Source organism: Xenia sp. Carnegie-2017, unplaced genomic scaffold (genome assembly GCF_021976095.1).
Source record: "Xenia sp. Carnegie-2017 unplaced genomic scaffold, XeniaSp_v1 HiC_scaffold_22, whole genome shotgun sequence".
Taxonomy (NCBI): Eukaryota; Metazoa; Cnidaria; class Anthozoa; order Malacalcyonacea; family Xeniidae; genus Xenia; species Xenia sp. Carnegie-2017.
In genome coordinates, this window is record NW_025813485.1 from 1,528,239 (window position 1) to 1,546,974 (window position 18,736).

General features: G+C 31.8%; 1 protein-coding gene across 1 annotated transcript; it reads left to right on the forward strand.

Moving 5' to 3' along the window:
* Nucleotides 1-1,703: 1,703 nt before the first annotated feature.
* Nucleotides 1,704-18,462, forward strand: LOC124446843 (adhesive plaque matrix protein 2-like). The gene is made up of 17 exons (XM_046997721.1): nucleotides 1,704-1,713; nucleotides 2,116-2,217; nucleotides 2,634-2,747; nucleotides 3,079-3,192; nucleotides 5,340-5,453; nucleotides 5,531-5,644; nucleotides 5,912-6,025; nucleotides 6,292-6,405; nucleotides 7,132-7,245; nucleotides 7,700-7,813; nucleotides 8,263-8,376; nucleotides 15,774-15,917; nucleotides 16,216-16,587; nucleotides 17,144-17,257; nucleotides 17,335-17,448; nucleotides 17,714-17,827; nucleotides 18,122-18,462. The coding sequence occupies exons 1-17, from the start codon at nucleotides 1,704-1,706 to the stop codon at nucleotides 18,460-18,462; spliced, it is 2,337 nt and encodes a 778-aa protein (XP_046853677.1).
* Nucleotides 18,463-18,736: the final 274 nt, after the last annotated feature.

An 18,736-nucleotide genomic window follows, 5' to 3' on the forward strand; every position in this document is an offset into this window, starting at 1 on the left:
TATAGAACAGTTGATAGATAATCATGGACATGACTATGGAAAGATAGATAGACATTTATTGTTAGCTCAATTTTACAAACTTGTCATCTCTCTATTTGCAAGCTTGTGTATTTCTTTTATTCACGGTAAAATGCTTTCTGGCGTCAAATTGCCCTTTTTGCGCAAAATGATAAAACAATATCTTTTTCTTATCATTTCACCATACTATAGTAGATGAAAGTTACTAAGTCTTCTTGTTTGTAAAGACATGACACTGACACAAGCAGCCAAATTAAAACTTTGACGTGTTCAATTTAAAGCTGACGAGAAAAAATCCATGTTATTCGCAATGTGACAAACAATGCTTGTTTTAACATACAAATCAAATTACATTAAAGAAGAAATGTCGTTACAAAGACTAGAAAAAAGGAATCTTTCAAAATTAATTTTTCCACGAAATTATTTCAACCAAGAAAACTCTATCAAAGAATAATGTACAACACGGATAAGCCTTATTAATTTTATACTTATGCCATTATAGCCTAGTTGATGAAAATCAATTTGATAACTGCACATTATACACAACAATGTACAATTTTATGATTAAGATCATCTTGAAAAATTGTGATATGACTGTATTTTTTATAACTGTAAGAAGCAGTTATATATTTTATATTTCTTGTGGGAAACAACAGATCTCGAACAAAGCAAAATTAATTCATTTACATTCATTATAGACAATTGTTTCTAACGAGTTCCCTAACATATTTAAGGGTAAAATGCAGCGATGATTATTCAATCTTTCCGATTGTAGGAAAGTTGCAGAAAAACTAAACATGGAAAAATTTCTGGTTATTTTTCTTTTTTTTGCAAGCACAGGTAAGCCTTGAAGATTTTTTCAATGTAATATTTGTAATTTAAAGTGCTGCGCAAAATAATTTTGGTTTTATCGAAAGTAGTAAAAAGAGAGAAATTTTAAGTAATAGTTAAATGATGACTGGTACTCATTTATCAATTCAGTATTCATCATATTCTGTGGAAAAATTTAAAATTATCTACGAGAACGAACATACATAATCATGTTGACGACAATGTTTAGGAAAAGAACTTTAAAATGATAGAATAAACATCCTCTACTATGAAACAACTAAATCATTTTTTGTTAAAAGGTTTTGACAAAGCGTCGAGTCAAATATCAAAATGCGAAGTCAAAATGATAAAGAAAGGATGCTTTGAAGACATCCACGCACTCAATCGCAATCGAGATAGTCGACCGTTCAACAAACTGCTTCATATTAATTACCACATTGCCTGGGGTAGTGGATGGCACAAATATTTGCATGATACGGTGTGCCAGTAAGTAAATCAATGGCGTAAGACTATTGCAGTAATAAGCTCTTGATTCATCAACGTTCGCATGCGCATGCTATAAGAATGACTTGGACTAGGCTAGCAAGCATTCTTGGGATCTTGAGACAGAGATATGATTTATTTTTTCATGCAACAGTTGCGCCAGGCTTACCAAAACGCATGGCTATCGCTACTTTGGTATCCAAAATTATGGTGAATGTTGGTCTGGTGATCCTACATCAGACACCTTTAAATATCGTAGTAAAAAGCAAAAGAAATGTATTGGCTTTGGGCCTAAAATAGACAAATGTAATGATGCAGCAAACACCGAGTGTGTTGGCGCACCAAGATTTAACTACATCTACGAGTTATACATGGGTGAAGGTATGTATTTTTCATGAAAATAATAGCTGGGACATGGCAGCAAATATGTTACTATAAAAGTAAAGCAAAACTAATAAAACAGAAAACACAAAAAGAACTTAGCATTTTGCTTTTTCCGATAAATTAAATTCCATCAATTCTATGAAAAACGACTAAGCGGAAGACGCATCTTTCATCAAAGAGAATGCTTTTTGTTTGTGTTTTAAGAAAGAACAATACTTTGACGTATGAGACACGTAAACGTACTGTCCTTTATGTGTTATCTTTCGAAAGTAGTATGATTAAGTTCAAGATTCACTCTGTAAGTTGCATTAAGTTTATGAAACATTTGAGTTTTGACAGACGGTTTATCTATGATTTCCCATTTTTATTAAAATATCACTTCCAATATTTTTTGCTTAGAATCACCTTGTTCTTCGATGCCATGTTTTAATGGAGGAAAATGTAAAGAAGTTGGTGGAACATATGTTTGTGATTGCAGTTGTGGATACAAAGGAAAACAATGTGAAAAAAAAGTATGAAACATGAAAAATTCTTTGAAAGCTGGAAAAGTAAATGCAAAATAATTATGTCCTTGATTTTCAATAAATAAAGCATCGCATCTTTCTAGTATCACCATGTGCATCAGCTCCTTGTATGAACAAAGGGAATTGTATAAATGTTGGAAATTCGTTTCTTTGCAAATGTCCATGTGGCTTTAAAGGTCGTCGATGTGAAAAGGATGGTATGTCAATTTAATTTGATAACTGATTACTGATATGTATCTTATCAAAGATCAAAGTACATATGAATTTCAAAATAGCGGAATTTCCTGACTTCTTGAGCTAAAATTGTACTGTTTTATGTCAGATATTTTTGTTGAAAAGTTGTTCCTTTTGTACTGCAATGTTAAATGTAGATTTATTTTATCAATTTCACAGTACGACCTTGTGCATCTTCACCATGTGTAAATGGTGGTGAGTGTATGAATCTTAAGAATGCATATAAATGTAAATGCAAGAAAGGTTTTAAAGGAAGGAGATGCCATGTTAAAGGTATTGTATATATAATTCATAAATTTCATCATAATGATCTGGTGTTCAATTTGATATTGTGACTCATTGATATTATATAATGGTACATGTATATTTCATACAATATTTAAAAAATATGTACCATCAATAGTCTAGATTTATAGTATTAACCTAATAAAATTGAGTTATCTAAATTTATGTCTTAATTGCTAAGATATACTTTATGAAGAAAGTGATTTTCTATAAAGAGTGGATGTCTGGATCAAGTTATTTTTATGTATTGGAGTATCCAAGTTTAATGAATTGTTTTAATACAATGAAATGAATGGTAACTTTTTGTTTTAAATTTCAGAGTCACCATGTGCATCAGGTCCGTGTAAAAATGGTGGTCGTTGTCGTCAAAAAGCTGATACTTTTGTGTGTCGTTGTCATTCAAGATTTACTGGGGAACTTTGCGAGATTGAAGGTAAAACTTTGAATGTCTTAAAAACAATAATTTGACATAATAAATTTATAATATGCTGATTAATTACTACTATTTTTTTCAATCATTTTCCATCATATTTGCTCTAACAAACTAATATATCCCAGCATTCATCTCTTGATTTCAATTTATTTTTTGTTAGAGTACATATTATTTTTAATTTCCATTCAGTAAAAATGGTAAGGGGGGAGAAGAAAAGGTGGTAATGTACTCAATGTGAACATTGGCATCCTTAGCCAAACCGTTAAACCCAAATACAAGACGTCCATTTTTTTCTTTTGCGAAAACTCAGGTTCAATTACGTCATACAAATTTAAGAACATTCCTTTCTAGGTCTAACCTAAACCAACTATCGGTCATGACTTCATTCACGTCTTCCATTTTATTGTCCATCTAGAATGACTTACATTTAGTGACTTTCTGGCGATCGGGATGTCATTGCTTTGTAAGACAACTAGCGTGTGCGTTACGTTACTGTTGACGCCATTATCTATGCTGTCACTTGTCTAAGTATAAATCCTGTTTAGCTAAATGATCCAATATCCACTATCAGTTAAAGATATAAAAAAAGTGCAAAATAATGCTTATCAAATTGTTGATATTGACTAAATACTTAAAACTACATATATAATGTCACAAAAGTATTCATAACAGGCCAAGTATAATCATCATTAAAATTTCCATGATAACACATTAATTACTAAAATATTAAAAAACCTATGCCAGCAAGTTGTACATTTTCTGATAAAGGACCTCAAACAAATCAAGTCATGAATCTCATTGTTTATGTCTGTATCAATCAATTTTAAATTTAGTTACATTTTAATAAACTTTAGATTCGCCTTGTGCTTCTAAGCCATGTTTAAACAAAGGAAAATGTTCCAAGAAGGGAAAGACATTTAAATGTAAATGTACCAAAGGTTACAAAGGAAAACGGTGTGAGAAAGGAGGTTAGGGATAGCACTTAAAAAAAATACTTTAACAAGCATTACTTATCTTTATCAGTAAATATTACATAAAAGAGGTTAGGGATAGCAAATGTTGTTTTTGTATATCATATGCCTTTTTTTTAGTAAAGATATTTTTATACATGTTTAAATTTGCAGTTTCGCCTTGTGCTTCTAAACCATGTTTGAATAAAGGAAAATGTTCCAAGAAGGGCAAGACATTTAAATGTAAATGTCCCAAAGGTTACAAAGGAAAACGGTGTGAGAAAGGAGGTTAGGGATAGCAAATGTTATTTCTGTAGATGAAAATGTTTTTTCAATAAAGACAAATTAATTTTAAATTTGTAGGTTCACCTTGTGCTTCTAAACCATGTTTAAACAAAGGAAAATGTTCCAAGAAGGAAAGACATTTAAATGTAAATGTCCCAAAGGTTACAAAGGAAAACGGTGTGAGAAAGGAGGTCAGGAAAGCAAATGTTACTTCTGTAGATGAAAATGTTTTTTCGATAAAGACTAATTAATTTTAAATTTCCAGATTCGCCTTGTGCTTCTAAACCATGTTTAAACAAAGGAAAATGTTCCAAGAAGGGAAAGACATTTAAATGTAAATGTCCCAAAGGTTACAAAGGAAAACGGTGTGAGAAAGAAGGTTAGGGATAGCACTTAAAAAAAATACTTTAACAAGCATTACTTATCTTTATCAGTAAATATTACATAAAAGAGGTTAGGGATAGCAAATGTTGTTTTGTATATCATATGGCTTTTTAGTAAAGATATTTTATGCATGTTTAAATTTGCAGTTTGCCTTGTGCTTCTAAACCATGTTTGAATAAAGGAAAATGTTCCAAGAAGGGCAAGACATTTAAATGTAAATGTCCCAAAGGTTACAAAGGAAAACGGTGTGAGAAAGGAGGTCAGGGAAAGCAAATGTTACTTCTGTAGATGAAAATGTTTTTTTCGATAAAGACTAATTAATTTTTAAATTTCCAGATTCGCCTTGTGCTTCTAAACCATGTTTAAACAAAGGAAAATGTTCCAAGAAGGGAAAGACATTTAAATGTAAATGTCCCAAAGGTTACAAAGGAAAACTGTGTGAGAAAGGAGGTTAGGGAAAGCAAATGTTATTTCTGTAGATGAAAATGCTTTTTTTCGATAAAGACAAACTAATTTTTAAATTTGTAGGTTCGCCTTGTGCTTCTAAACCATGTTTAAACAAAGGAAAATGTTCCAAGAAAGGAAAGACATTTAAATGTAAATGTACCAAAGGTTACAAAGGAAAACGGTGTGAGAAAGGAGGTTAGGGAAAGCAAATGTTATTTCTGTAGATGAAAATGCTTTTTTTCGATAAAGACAAATTAATTTTAAATTTGTAGGTTCGCCTTGTGCTTCTAAACCATGTTTAAACAAAGGAAAATGTTCCAAGAAAGGCAAGACATTTAAATGTAAATGTCCCAAAGGTTACAAAGGAAAACGGTGTGAGAAAGGAGGTTAGGGAAAGCAAATGTTATTTCTGTAGATGAAAATGCTTTTTTTCGATAAAGACAAATTAATTTTTAAATTTGTAGGTTCGCCTTGTGCTTCTAAACCATGTTTAAACAAAGGAAAATGTTCCAAGAAGGGCAAGACATTTAAATGTAAATGTCCCAAAGGTTACAAAGGAAAACGGTGTGAGAAAGGAGGTTAGGGAAAGCAAATGTTATTTCTGTAAATTAAAATGCTTTTTCGATAAAGACAAAATAATTTTAAATTTGTAGGTTCGCCTTGTGCTTCTAAACCATGTTTAAACAAAGGAAAATGTTCCAAGAAAGGCAAGACATTTAAATGTAAATGTCCCAAAGGTTACAAAGGAAAACGGTGTGAGAAAGGAGGTTAGGGATAGCAAATGTTATTTCTGTAGATGAAAATGTTTTTTTCAATAAAGACAAATTAATTTTTAAATTTGTAGGTTCACCTTGTGCTTCTAAACCATGTTTAAACAAAGGAAAATGTTCCAAGAAGGGAAAGACATTTAAATGTAAATGTCCCAAAGGTTACAAAGGAAAACGGTGTGAGAAAGGAGGTCACGGAAAGCAAATGTTACTTCTGTAGATGAAAATGTTTTTTTCGATAAAGACTAATTAATTTTAAATTTCAGATTCGCCTTGTGCTTCTAAACCATGTTTAAACAAAGGAAAATGTTCCAGAGAGGGAAAGACATTTAAATGTAAATGTCCCAAAGGTTACAAAGGAAAACGGTGTGAGAAAGAAGGTTAGGATAGCACTTAAAAAAAATACTTTAACAAGCATTACTTATCTTTATCAGTAAATATTACATAAAAGAGGTTAGGGATAGCAAATGTTGTTTTTGTATATCATATGGCTTTTTTTTAGTAAAGATATTTTTATGCATGTTTAAATTTGCAGTTTCGCCTTGTGCTTCTAAACCATGTTTGAATAAAGGAAAATGTTCCAAGAAGGGCAAGACATTTAAATGTAAATGTCCCAAAGGTTACAAAGGAAAACGGTGTGAGAAAGGAGGTCAGGGAAAGCAAATGTTACTTCTGTAGATGAAAATGTTTTTTTCGATAAAGACTAATTAATTTTTAAATTTCCAGATTCGCCTTGTGCTTCTAAACCATGTTTAAACAAAGGAAAATGTTCCAAGAAGGGAAAGACATTTAAATGTAAATGTCCCAAAGGTTACAAAGGAAAACTGTGTGAGAAAGGAGGTTAGGGAAAGCAAATGTTATTTCTGTAAATTAAAATGCTTTTTCGATAAAGACAAAATAATTTTAAATTTGTAGGTTCGCCTTGTGCTTCTAAACCATGTTTAAACAAAGGAAAATGTTCCAAGAAGGGCAAGACATTTAAATGTAAATGTCCCAAAGGTTACAAAGGAAAACGGTGTGAGAAAGGAGGTTAGGGAAAGCAAATGTTATTTCTGTAGATGAAAATGCTTTTTTTCGATAAAGACAAATTAATTTTAAATTTGTAGGTTCGCCTTGTGCTTCTAAACCATGTTTAAACAAAGGAAAATGTTCCAAGAAAGGCAAGACATTTAAATGTAAATGTCCCAAAGGTTACAAAGGAAAACGGTGTGAGAAAGGAGGTTAGGGAAAGCAAATGTTATTTCTGTAGATGAAAATGTTTTTTTCGATAAAGACAAATTAATTTTTAAATTTGTAGGTTCGCCTTGTGCTTCTAAACCATGTTTAAACAAAGGAAAATGTTCCAAGAAGGGCAAGACATTTAAATGTAAATGTCCCAAAGGTTACAAAGGAAAACGGTGTGAGAAAGGAGGTTAGGAAAGCAAATGTTATTTCTGTAAATTAAAATGCTTTTTCGATAAAGACAAAATAATTTTAAATTTGTAGGTTCGCCTTGTGCTTCTAAACCATGTTTAAACAAAGGAAAATGTTCCAAGAAGGGCAAGACATTTAAATGTAAATGTCCCAAAGGTTACAAAGGAAAACGGTGTGAGAAAGGAGGTTAGGGAAAGCAAATGTTATTTCTGTAGATGAAAATGCTTTTTCGATAAAGACAAATTAATTTTAAATTTGTAGGTTCGCCTTGTGCTTCTAAACCATGTTTAAACAAAGGAAAATGTTCCAAGAAAGGCAAGACATTTAAATGTAAATGTCCCAAAGGTTACAAAGGAAAACGGTGTGAGAAAGGAGGTTAGGAAAGCAAATGTTATTTCTGTAGATGAAAATGCTTTTTTCGATAAAGACAAATTAATTTTAAATTTGTAGGTTCTTGTGCTTCTAAACCATGTTTAAACAAAGGAAAATGTTCCAAGAAGGGCAAGACATTTAAATGTAAATGTCCCAAAGGTTACAAAGGAAAACGGTGTGAGAAAGGAGGTTAGGGAAAGCAAATGTTATTTCTGTAAATTAAAATGCTTTTTCGATAAAGACAAAATAATTTTAAATTTGTAGGTTCTTGTGCTTCTAAACCATGTTTAAACAAAGGAAAATGTTCCAAGAAGGGCAAGACATTTAAATGTAAATGTCCCAAAGGTTACAAAGGAAAACGGTGTGAGAAAGGAGGTTAGGAAAGCAAATGTTATTTCTGTAGATGAAAATGCTTTTTTTCGATAAAGACAAATTAATTTTTAAATTTGTAGGTTCGCCTTGTGCTTCTAAACCATGTTTAAACAAAGGAAAATGTTCCAAGAAAGGCAAGACATTTAAATGTAAATGTCCCAAAGGTTACAAAGGAAAACGGTGTGAGAAAGGAGGTTAGGGAAAGCAAATGTTATTTCTGTAAATTAAAATGCTTTTTTCGATAAAGACAAAATAATTTTTAAATTTGTAGGTTCGCCTTGTGCTTCTAAACCATGTTTAAACAAAGGAAAATGTTCCAAGAAGGGCAAGACATTTAAATGTAAATGTCCCAAAGGTTACAAAGGAAAACGGTGTGAGAAAGGAGGTTAGGAAAGCAAATGTTATTTCTGTAGATGAAAATGCTTTTTCGATAAAGACAAATTAATTTTTAAATTTGTAGGTTCGTTGTGCTTCTAAACCATGTTTAAACAAAGGAAAATGTTCCAAGAAAGGCAAGACATTTAAATGTAAATGTCCCAAAGGTTACAAAGGAAAACGGTGTGAGAAAGGAGGTTAGGGAAAGCAAATGTTATTTCTGTAGATGAAAATGCTTTTTCGATAAAGACAAATTAATTTTAAATTTGTAGGTTCGCCTTGTGCTTCTAAACCATGTTTAAACAAAGGAAAATGTTCCAAGAAGGGCAAGACATTTAAATGTAAATGTCCCAAAGGTTACAAAGGAAAACGGTGTGAGAAAGGAGGTTAGGAAAGCAAATGTTATTTCTGTAGATGAAAATGCTTTTTCGATAAAGACAAATTAATTTTAAATTTGTAGGTTCGCCTTGTGCTTCTAAACCATGTTTAAACAAAGGAAAATGTTCCAAGAAGGGCAAGACATTTAAATGTAAATGTCCCAAAGGTTACAAAGGAAAACGGTGTGAGAAAGGAGGTTAGGGAAAGCAAATGTTATTTCTGTAAATTAAAATTCTTTTTTCGATAAAGACAAAATAATTTTTAAATTTGTAGGTTCGCCTTGTGCTTCTAAACCATGTTTAAACAAAGGAAAATGTTCCAAGAAGGGCAAGACATTTAAATGTAAATGTCCCAAAGGTTACAAAGGAAAACGGTGTGAGAAAGGAGGTTAGGGAAAGCAAATGTTATTTCTGTAGATTAAAATGCTTTTTTCGATAAAGACAAATTAATCTTTAAATTTGTAGGTTCGCCTTGTGCTTCTAAACCATGTTTAAACAAAGGAAAATGTTCCAAGAAGGGAAAGACATTTAAATGTAAATGTCCCAAAGGTTACAAAGGAAAACGGTGTGAGAAAGGAGGTTAGGGAAAGCAAATGTTATTTCTGTAGATGAAAATGCTTTTTTTCGATAAAGACAAGTTAATTTTTAAATTTGTAGGTTCGCCTTGTGCTTCTAAACCATGTTTAAACAAAGGAAAATGTTCCAAGAAGGGCAAGACATTTAAATGTAAATGTCCCAAAGGTTACAAAGGAAAACGGTGTGAGAAAGGAGGTTAGGAAAGCAAATATTATTTCTGTAAATTAAAATGCTTTTTTCGATAAAGACAAAATAATTTTTAAATTTGTAGGTTCGCCTTGTGCTTCTAAACCATGTTTAAACAAAGGAAAATGTTCCAAGAAGGGCAAGACATTTAAATGTAAATGTCCCAAAGGTTACAAAGGAAAACGGTGTGAGAAAGGAGGTTAGGAAAGCAAATGTTATTTCTGTAGATGAAAATGCTTTTTCGATAAAGACAAATTAATTTTAAATTTGTAGGTTCGCCTTGTGCTTCTAAACCATGTTTAAACAAAGGAAAATGTTCCAAGAAAGGCAAGACATTTAAATGTAAATGTCCCAAAGGTTACAAAGGAAAACGGTGTGAGAAAGGAGGTTAGGGAAAGCAAATGTTATTTCTGTAAATTAAAATGCTTTTTTCGATAAAGACAAAATAATTTTTAAATTTGTAGGTTCGCCTTGTGCTTCTAAACCATGTTTAAACAAAGGAAAATGTTCCAAGAAGGGCAAGACATTTAAATGTAAATGTCCCAAAGGTTACAAAGGAAAACGGTGTGAGAAAGGAGGTTAGGGAAAGCAAATGTTATTTCTGTAGATGAAAATGCTTTTTTTCGATAAAGACAAATTAATTTTTAAATTTGTAGGTTCGCCTTGTGCTTCTAAACCATGTTTAAACAAAGGAAAATGTTCCAAGAAAGGCAAGACATTTAAATGTAAATGTCCCAAAGGTTACAAAGGAAAACGTGTGAGAAAGGAGGTTAGGGAAAGCAAATGTTATTTCTGTAGATGAAAATGCTTTTTCGATAAAGACAAATTAATTTTAAATTTGTAGGTTCGCCTTGTGCTTCTAAACCATGTTTAAACAAAGGAAAATGTTCCAAGAAAGGCAAGACATTTAAATGTAAATGTCCCAAAGGTTACAAAGGAAAACGGTGTGAGAAAGGAGGTTAGGAAAGCAAATGTTATTTCTGTAGATGAAAATGTTTTTCAATAAAGACAAATTAATTTTAAATTTGTAGGTTCACCTTGTGCTTCTAAACCATGTTTAAACAAAGGAAAATGTTCCAAGAAGGAAAGACATTTAAATGTAAATGTCCCAAAGGTTACAAAGGAAAACGGTGTGAGAAAGGAGGTCAGGGAAAGCAAATGTTACTTCTGTAGATGAAAATGTTTTTTTCGATAAAGACTAATTAATTTTTAAATTTCCAGATTCGCCTTGTGCTTCTAAACCATGTTTAAACAAAGGAAAATGTTCCAAGAAGGGAAAGACATTTAAATGTAAATGTCCCAAAGGTTACAAAGGAAAACGGTGTGAGAAAGAAGGTTAGGGATAGCACTTAAAAAAAATACTTTAACAAGCATTACTTATCTTTATCAGTAAATATTACATAAAAGAGGTTAGGGATAGCAAATGTTGTTTTTGTATATCATATGGCTTTTTTTTAGTAAAGATATTTTTATGCATGTTTAAATTTGCAGTTTCGCCTTGTGCTTCTAAACCATGTTTGAATAAAGGAAAATGTTCCAAGAAGGGCAAGACATTTAAATGTAAATGTCCCAAAGGTTACAAAGGAAAACGGTGTGAGAAAGGAGGTCAGGGAAAGCAAATGTTACTTCTGTAGATGAAAATTTTTTTTCGATAAAGACTAATTAATTTTAAATTTCAGATTCGCCTTGTGCTTCTAAACCATGTTTAAACAAAGGAAAATGTTCCAAGAAGGAAAGACATTTAAATGTAAATGTCCCAAAGGTTACAAAGGAAAACTGTGTGAGAAAGGAGGTTAGGGAAAGCAAATGTTATTTCTGTAAATTAAAATGCTTTTTTCGATAAAGACAAAATAATTTTTAAATTTGTAGGTTCGCCTTGTGCTTCTAAACCATGTTTAAACAAAGGAAAATGTTCCAAGAAGGGCAAGACATTTAAATGTAAATGTACCAAAGGTTACAAAGGAAAACGGTGTGAGAAAGGAGGTTAGGGAAAGCAAATGTTATTTCTGTAGATGAAAATGCTTTTTTTCGATAAAGACAAATTAATTTTTAAATTTGTAGGTTCGCCTTGTGCTTCTAAACCATGTTTAAACAAAGGAAAATGTTCCAAGAAAGGCAAGACATTTAAATGTAAATGTCCCAAAGGTTACAAAGGAAAACGGTGTGAGAAAGGAGGTTAGGGAAAGCAAATGTTATTTCTGTAGATGAAAATGCTTTTTTTCGATAAAGACAAATTAATTTTTAAATTTGTAGGTTCGCCTTGTGCTTCTAAACCATGTTTAAACAAAGGAAAATGTTCCAAGAAGGGCAAGACATTTAAATGTAAATGTCCCAAAGGTTACAAAGGAAAACGGTGTGAGAAAGGAGGTTAGGAAAGCAAATGTTATTTCTGTAGATGAAAATGCTTTTTTTCGATAAAGACAAATTAATTTTTAAATTTGTAGGTTCGCCTTGTGCTTCTAAACCATGTTTAAACAAAGGAAAATGTTCCAAGAAGGGCAAGACATTTAAATGTAAATGTCCCAAAGGTTACAAAGGAAAACGGTGTGAGAAAGGAGGTTAGGGAAAGCAAATGTTATTTCTGTAAATTAAAATTCTTTTTTCGATAAAGACAAAATAATTTTTAAATTTGTAGGTTCGCCTTGTGCTTCTAAACCATGTTTAAACAAAGGAAAATGTTCCAAGAAGGGCAAGACATTTAAATGTAAATGTCCCAAAGGTTACAAAGGAAAACGGTGTGAGAAAGGAGGTTAGGGAAAGCAAATGTTATTTCTGTAGATTAAAATGCTTTTTTCGATAAAGACAAATTAATCTTTAAATTTGTAGGTTCGCCTTGTGCTTCTAAACCATGTTTAAACAAAGGAAAATGTTCAAGAAGGGAAAGACATTTAAATGTAAATGTCCCAAAGGTTACAAAGGAAAACGGTGTGAGAAAGGAGGTTAGGGAAAGCAAATGTTATTTCTGTAGATGAAAATGCTTTTTTCGATAAAGACAAATTAATTTTTAAATTTGTAGGTTCGCCTTGTGCTTCTAAACCATGTTTAAACAAAGGAAAATGTTCCAAGAAGGGCAAGACATTTAAATGTAAATGTCCAAAAGATTTTAAGGGAAAACGGTGTGAGAAAGGAGGTTAGAGATAACAAATGTTATTTCTATTGATGAAAATGCTTTTTAGATAAAGTCAAATTAATTTTTAAATTTGTAGATTCGCCTGTGCTTCTAAACCATGTTTAAACAAAGGAAAATGTTCCAAGAAGGGCAAGACATTTAAATGTAAATGTCAAAAGGTTACAAAGGAAAACGGTGTGAGAAAGGAGGTTAGGGAAAGCAAATGTTATTTCTGTAGATGAAAATGTTTTTTCGATAAAGACAAATTAATTTTAAATTTGTAGGTTCGCCTTGTGCTTCTAAACCATGTTTAAACAAAGGAAAATGTTCCAAGAAGGGCAAGACATTTAAATGTAAATGTCCCAAAGGTTACAAAGGAAAACGGTGTGAGAAAGGAGGTTAGGGAAAGCAAATGTTATTTCTGTAGATGAAAATGCTTTTTTTCGATAAAGACAAATTAATTTTTAAATTTGTAGGTTCGCCTTGTGCTTCTAAACCATGTTTAAACAAAGGAAAATGTTCCAAGAAGGGCAAGACATTTAAATGTAAATGTCCAAAAGATTTTAAGGAAAACGGTGTGAGAAAGGAGGTTAGAGATAACAAATGTTATTTCTATTGATGAAAATGCTTTTTAGATAAAGTCAAATTAATTTTAAATTTGTAGATTCGCCTTGTGCTTCTAAACCATGTTTAAACAAAGGAAAATGTTCCAAGAAGGACAAGACATTTAAATGTAAATGTCAAAAGGTTACAAAGGAAAACGGTGTGAGAAAGGAGGTTAGGGAAAGCAAATGTTATTTCTGTAGATGAAAATGTTTTTTTCGATAAAGACAAATTAATTTTAAATTTGTAGGTTCTTGTGCTTCTAAACCATGTTTAAACAAAGGAAAATGTTCCAAGAAGGGCAAGACATTTAAATGTAAATGTCCCAAAGGTTACAAAGGAAAACGGTGTGAGAAAGGAGGTTAGGGAAAGCAAATGTTATTTCTGTAGATGAAAATGCTTTTCGATAAAGACAAATTAATTTTTAAATTTGTAGGTTCGCCTTGTGCTTCTAAACCATGTTTAAACAAAGGAAAATGTTCCAAGAAGGGCAAGACATTTAAATGTAAATGTCCCAAAGGTTACAAAGGAAAACGGTGTGAGAAAGGAGGTTAGGGAAAGCAAATGTTATTTCTGTAGATGAAAATGCTTTTTCGATAAAGACAAATTAATTTTTAAATTTGTAGGTTCGCCTTGTGCTTCTAAACCATGTTTAAACAAAGGAAAATGTTCCAAGAAGGGCAAGACATTTAAATGTAAATGTCCCAAAGGTTACAAAGGAAAACGGTGTGAGAAAGGAGGTTAGGGAAAGCAAATGTTATTTCTGTAAATTAAAATTCTTTTTCGATAAAGACAAAATAATTTTAAATTTGTAGGTTCGCCTTGTGCTTCTAAACCATGTTTAAACAAAGGAAAATGTTCCAAGAAGGGCAAGACATTTAAATGTAAATGTCCCAAAGGTTACAAAGGAAAACGGTGTGAGAAAGGAGGTTAGGGAAAGCAAATGTTATTTCTGTAGATTAAAATGCTTTTTTCGATAAAGACAAATTAATCTTTAAATTTGTAGGTTCGCCTTGTGCTTCTAAACCATGTTTAAACAAAGGAAAATGTTCCAAGAAGGGAAAGACATTTAAATGTAAATGTCCCAAAGGTTACAAAGGAAAACGGTGTGAGAAAGGAGGTTAGGGAAAGCAAATGTTATTTCTGTAGATGAAAATGCTTTTTTTCGATAAAGACAAATTAATTTTTAAATTTGTAGGTTCGCTTGTGCTTCTAAACCATGTTTAAACAAAGGAAAATGTTCCAAGAAGGGCAAGACATTTAAATGTAAATGTCAAAAGATTTTAAGGGAAAACGGTGTGAGAAAGGAGGTTAGAGATAACAAATGTTATTTCTATTGATGAAAATGCTTTTTAGATAAAGTCAAATTAATTTTTAAATTTGTAGATTCGCCTTGTGCTTCTAAACCATGTTTAAACAAAGGAAAATGTTCCAAGAAGGGCAAGACATTTAAATGTAAATGTCCAAAAGGTTACAAAGGAAAACGGTGTGAGAAAGGAGGTTAGGGAAAGCAAATGTTATTTCTGTAGATGAAAATGTTTTTTTCGATAAAGACAAATTAATTTTAAATTTGTAGGTTCGCCTTGTGCTTCTAAACCATGTTTAAACAAAGGAAAATGTTCCAAGAAGGGCAAGACATTTAAATGTAAATGTCCCAAAGGTTACAAAGGAAAACGGTGTGAGAAAGGAGGTTAGGGAAAGCAAATGTTATTTCTGTAGATGAAAATGCTTTTTCGATAAAGACAAATTAATTTTTAAATTTGTAGGTTCGCCTTGTGCTTCTAAACCATGTTTAAACAAAGGAAAATGTTCCAAGAAGGGCAAGACATTTAAATGTAAATGTCCCAAAGGTTACAAAGGAAAACGGTGTGAGAAAGGAGGTTAGGGAAAGCAAATGTTATTTCTGTAGATGAAAATGCTTTTTCGATAAAGACAAATTAATTTTAAATTTGTAGGTTCGCCTTGTGCTTCTAAACCATGTTTAAACAAAGGAAAATGTTCCAAGAAGGGAAAGACATTTAAATGTAAATGTCCCAAAGGTTACAAAGGAAAACGGTGTGAGAAAGGAGGTTAGGGAAAGCAAATGTTATTTCTGTAGATTAAAATGCTTTTTTCGATAAAGACAAATTAATTTTTAAATTTGTAGGTTCGCCTTGTGCTTCTAAACCATGTTTAAACAAAGGAAAATGTTCCAAGAAGGGAAAGACATTTAAATGTAAATGTCCCAAAGGTTACAAAGGAAAACGGTGTGAGAAAGGAGGTTAGGGATAGCAAATTTTTTTCCAATTATTATCAAAATTATGTTAAAAAAGCAAAGGAAATATTTTTTGTCGTTTTATGTAGCGATATTATGATTTTTTTTTAGGAACAGGGTTATGCACAGCGACAGGAGATCCTCACTATAGAACATTTGATGGAAAACGTTACAATTTCATGGGAAGGTGTGATTATGTATTGGCTAAAGATGTTGATGATAAATTCCTTATTATTCAAGATAATAAACCATGTGGTAAACGAAGGGCAACATGTACAAATGCAATCACTGTTAAGTTGCAGAATTTGACAATATATTTAAGTCGAGGAGAAAGAGTCATTATTAATGATGAAAATATTACATTGCCGTATAAAAAAGAAGGTAATATTAAGAATGGTAAAACTCATAACACTTTACAGCTAACTGTTGCAATATCTCTTTTTAATATTTAAAGATGTCAAAGTTCAACAGTTTAAGAAGTTTGGTATAAAAATCAGCACCGGAATTGGTTTGACTGTTCACTACGATGGCATATTCAATGTTCATATCAAAGTGAGTAAACTTTATTGGGGAAAATTATCGGGTCTTTGTGGAAACTTCAATGGAAAACGAAAGGACGATTTCATTTCGCGAGAAAAGAAAGTGTTGAAGAAAGCGATCGATTTTGGTAATTCGTGGAAGTTGACAGAAAGTTGCCCTAATGAAACTGCGATTGAAAATAATCCGTGTAAAAATGCAAGTAAACGGGTCCAGAATGCTAAAGAAGAATGTTCTTCTTTATTAAAGCGTCCGTTTTCTACCTGCAACAGGGAACTAGATCCACATAAAGAGGGTTATATAGAAAATTGTAAATATGATGTTTGCGCTTGTGAAGATAATTTTGAAGCATGTCTTTGCTCGTCTTTTGCAACATATGAAGAAGATTGTAAGGAAGTGGGAGTTACGATAAAATGGAAGCATCTCAAAAAATTTGCTAAGTGTGGTAGGGCTATACAGTAATAAAATATTTGAATTATACAATTAAAACATTGATGATGTTAACTTGGTTTTTTTATATACACTCAGTCACGCCGTGTTCATCAGCTCCTTGCAAAAATGGTGGTATTTGTAAAAACAAGAAAAACAGTTTTTCGTGCACCTGTCGTCGTGGCTTTTGGGGAAAGAGATGCCAAAGAAAAAGTAAATATAGTATTTAAACGCGACTTTGACAATTAGAGATACCATGTTTATCATACACTCTGCCCATGAAGTTACACTTGAAATATTTACCATTAAAAGTTAATTTTCTAGTTTCGCCTTGTGCTTCTAAACCATGCTTAAACAAAGGAAAATGTTCCAAGAAGGGAAAGACATTTAAATGTAAATGTTCCAAAGGTTACAAAGGAAAACGGTGTGAGAAAGGAGGTTAGGGATAGCAAATGTTATTTCTGTAAATTAAAATGCTTTTTTCGATAAAGACAAATTAATTTTTAAATTTGTAGGTTCGCCTTGTGCTTCTAAACCATGTTTAAACAAAGGAAAATGCTCCAAGAAGGGAAAGACATTTAAATGTAAATGTCCCAAAGGTTACAAAGGAAAACGGTGTGAGAAAGGAGGTTAGGGAAAGCAAATGTTATTTCTGTAAATTAAAATGCTTTTTTCGATAAAGACAAATTAATCTTTAAATTTGTAGGTTCGCCTTGTGCTTCTAAACCATGTTTAAACAAAGGAAAATGCTCCAAGAAGGGAAAGACATTTAAATGTAAATGTCCCAAAGGTTACAAAGGAAAACGGTGTGAGAAAGGAGGTTAGGGAAAGCAAATGTTATTTCTGTAAATTAAAATGCTTTTTTCGATAAAGACAAAATAATTTTTAAATTTCCAGATTCGCCTTGTGCTTCTAAACCATGTTTAAACAAAGGAAAATGTTCCAAGAAGGGAAAGACATTTAAATGTAAATGTCCCAAAGGTTACAAAGGAAAACGGTGTGAGAAAGGAGGTTAGGGATAGCAAATGTTATTTCTGTAAATTAAAATGCTTTTCGATAAAGACAAATTAATTTTAAATTTGTAGGTTCGCCTTGTGCTTCTAAACCATGTTTAAACAAAGGAAAATGCTCCAAGAAGGGAAAGACATTTAAATGTAAATGTCCCAAAGGTTACAAAGGAAAACGGTGTGAGAAAGGAGGTTAGGGAAAGCAAATGTCATTTCTGTAGATGAAAATGTATTTTTCGATAAAGACAAATTAATTTTTAAATTTGTAGGTTCGCCTTGTGCTTCTAAACCATGTTTAAACAAAGGAAAATGTTCCAAGAAGGGAAAGACATTTAAATGTAAATGTCCCAAAGGTTTTAAAGGAAAACGGTGTGAGAAAGGAGGTTAGGGATAGCAAATTTTTTTCCAATTATTATCAAAATTATGTTAAAAAAGCAAAGGAAATATTTTTGGTTGTTTTATGTAGCGATATTATGATTTTTTTAGGAACAGGTTTATGCACAGCGACAGGAGATCCTCACTATAGAACATTTGATGGAAAACGTTACAATTTCATGGGAAGGTGTGATTATGTATTGGCTAAAGATGTTGATGATACATTCCTTATTATTCAAGATAATAAACCATGTGGTAAACGAAGGGCAACATGTACAAATGCAATCACTGTTAAGTTGCAGAATTTGACAATATATTTAAGTCGAGGAGAAAGAGTCATTATTAATGATGAAAATATTACATTGCCGTATAAAAAAGAAGGTAATATTAAGAATGGTAAAACTCATAACACTTTACAGCTAACTGTTGCAATATCTCTTTTTAATATTTAAAGATGTCAAAGTTCAACAGTTTAAGAAGTTTGGTATACAAATCAGCACCAATTGGTTTGACTGTTCACTACGATGGCATATTCAATGTTCATATCAAAGTGAGTTATTATCGGGTCTTTGTGGAAACTTCAATGGAAAACGAAAGGATGATTTCATTTCGAGAAAGAAAGTGTTGAAGAAAGCGATCGATTTTGGTAATTCGTGGAAGTTGGCAGAAAGTTGCCCTAATGAAACTGCGATTGAAAATAATCCGTGTAAAAATGCAAGTAAACGG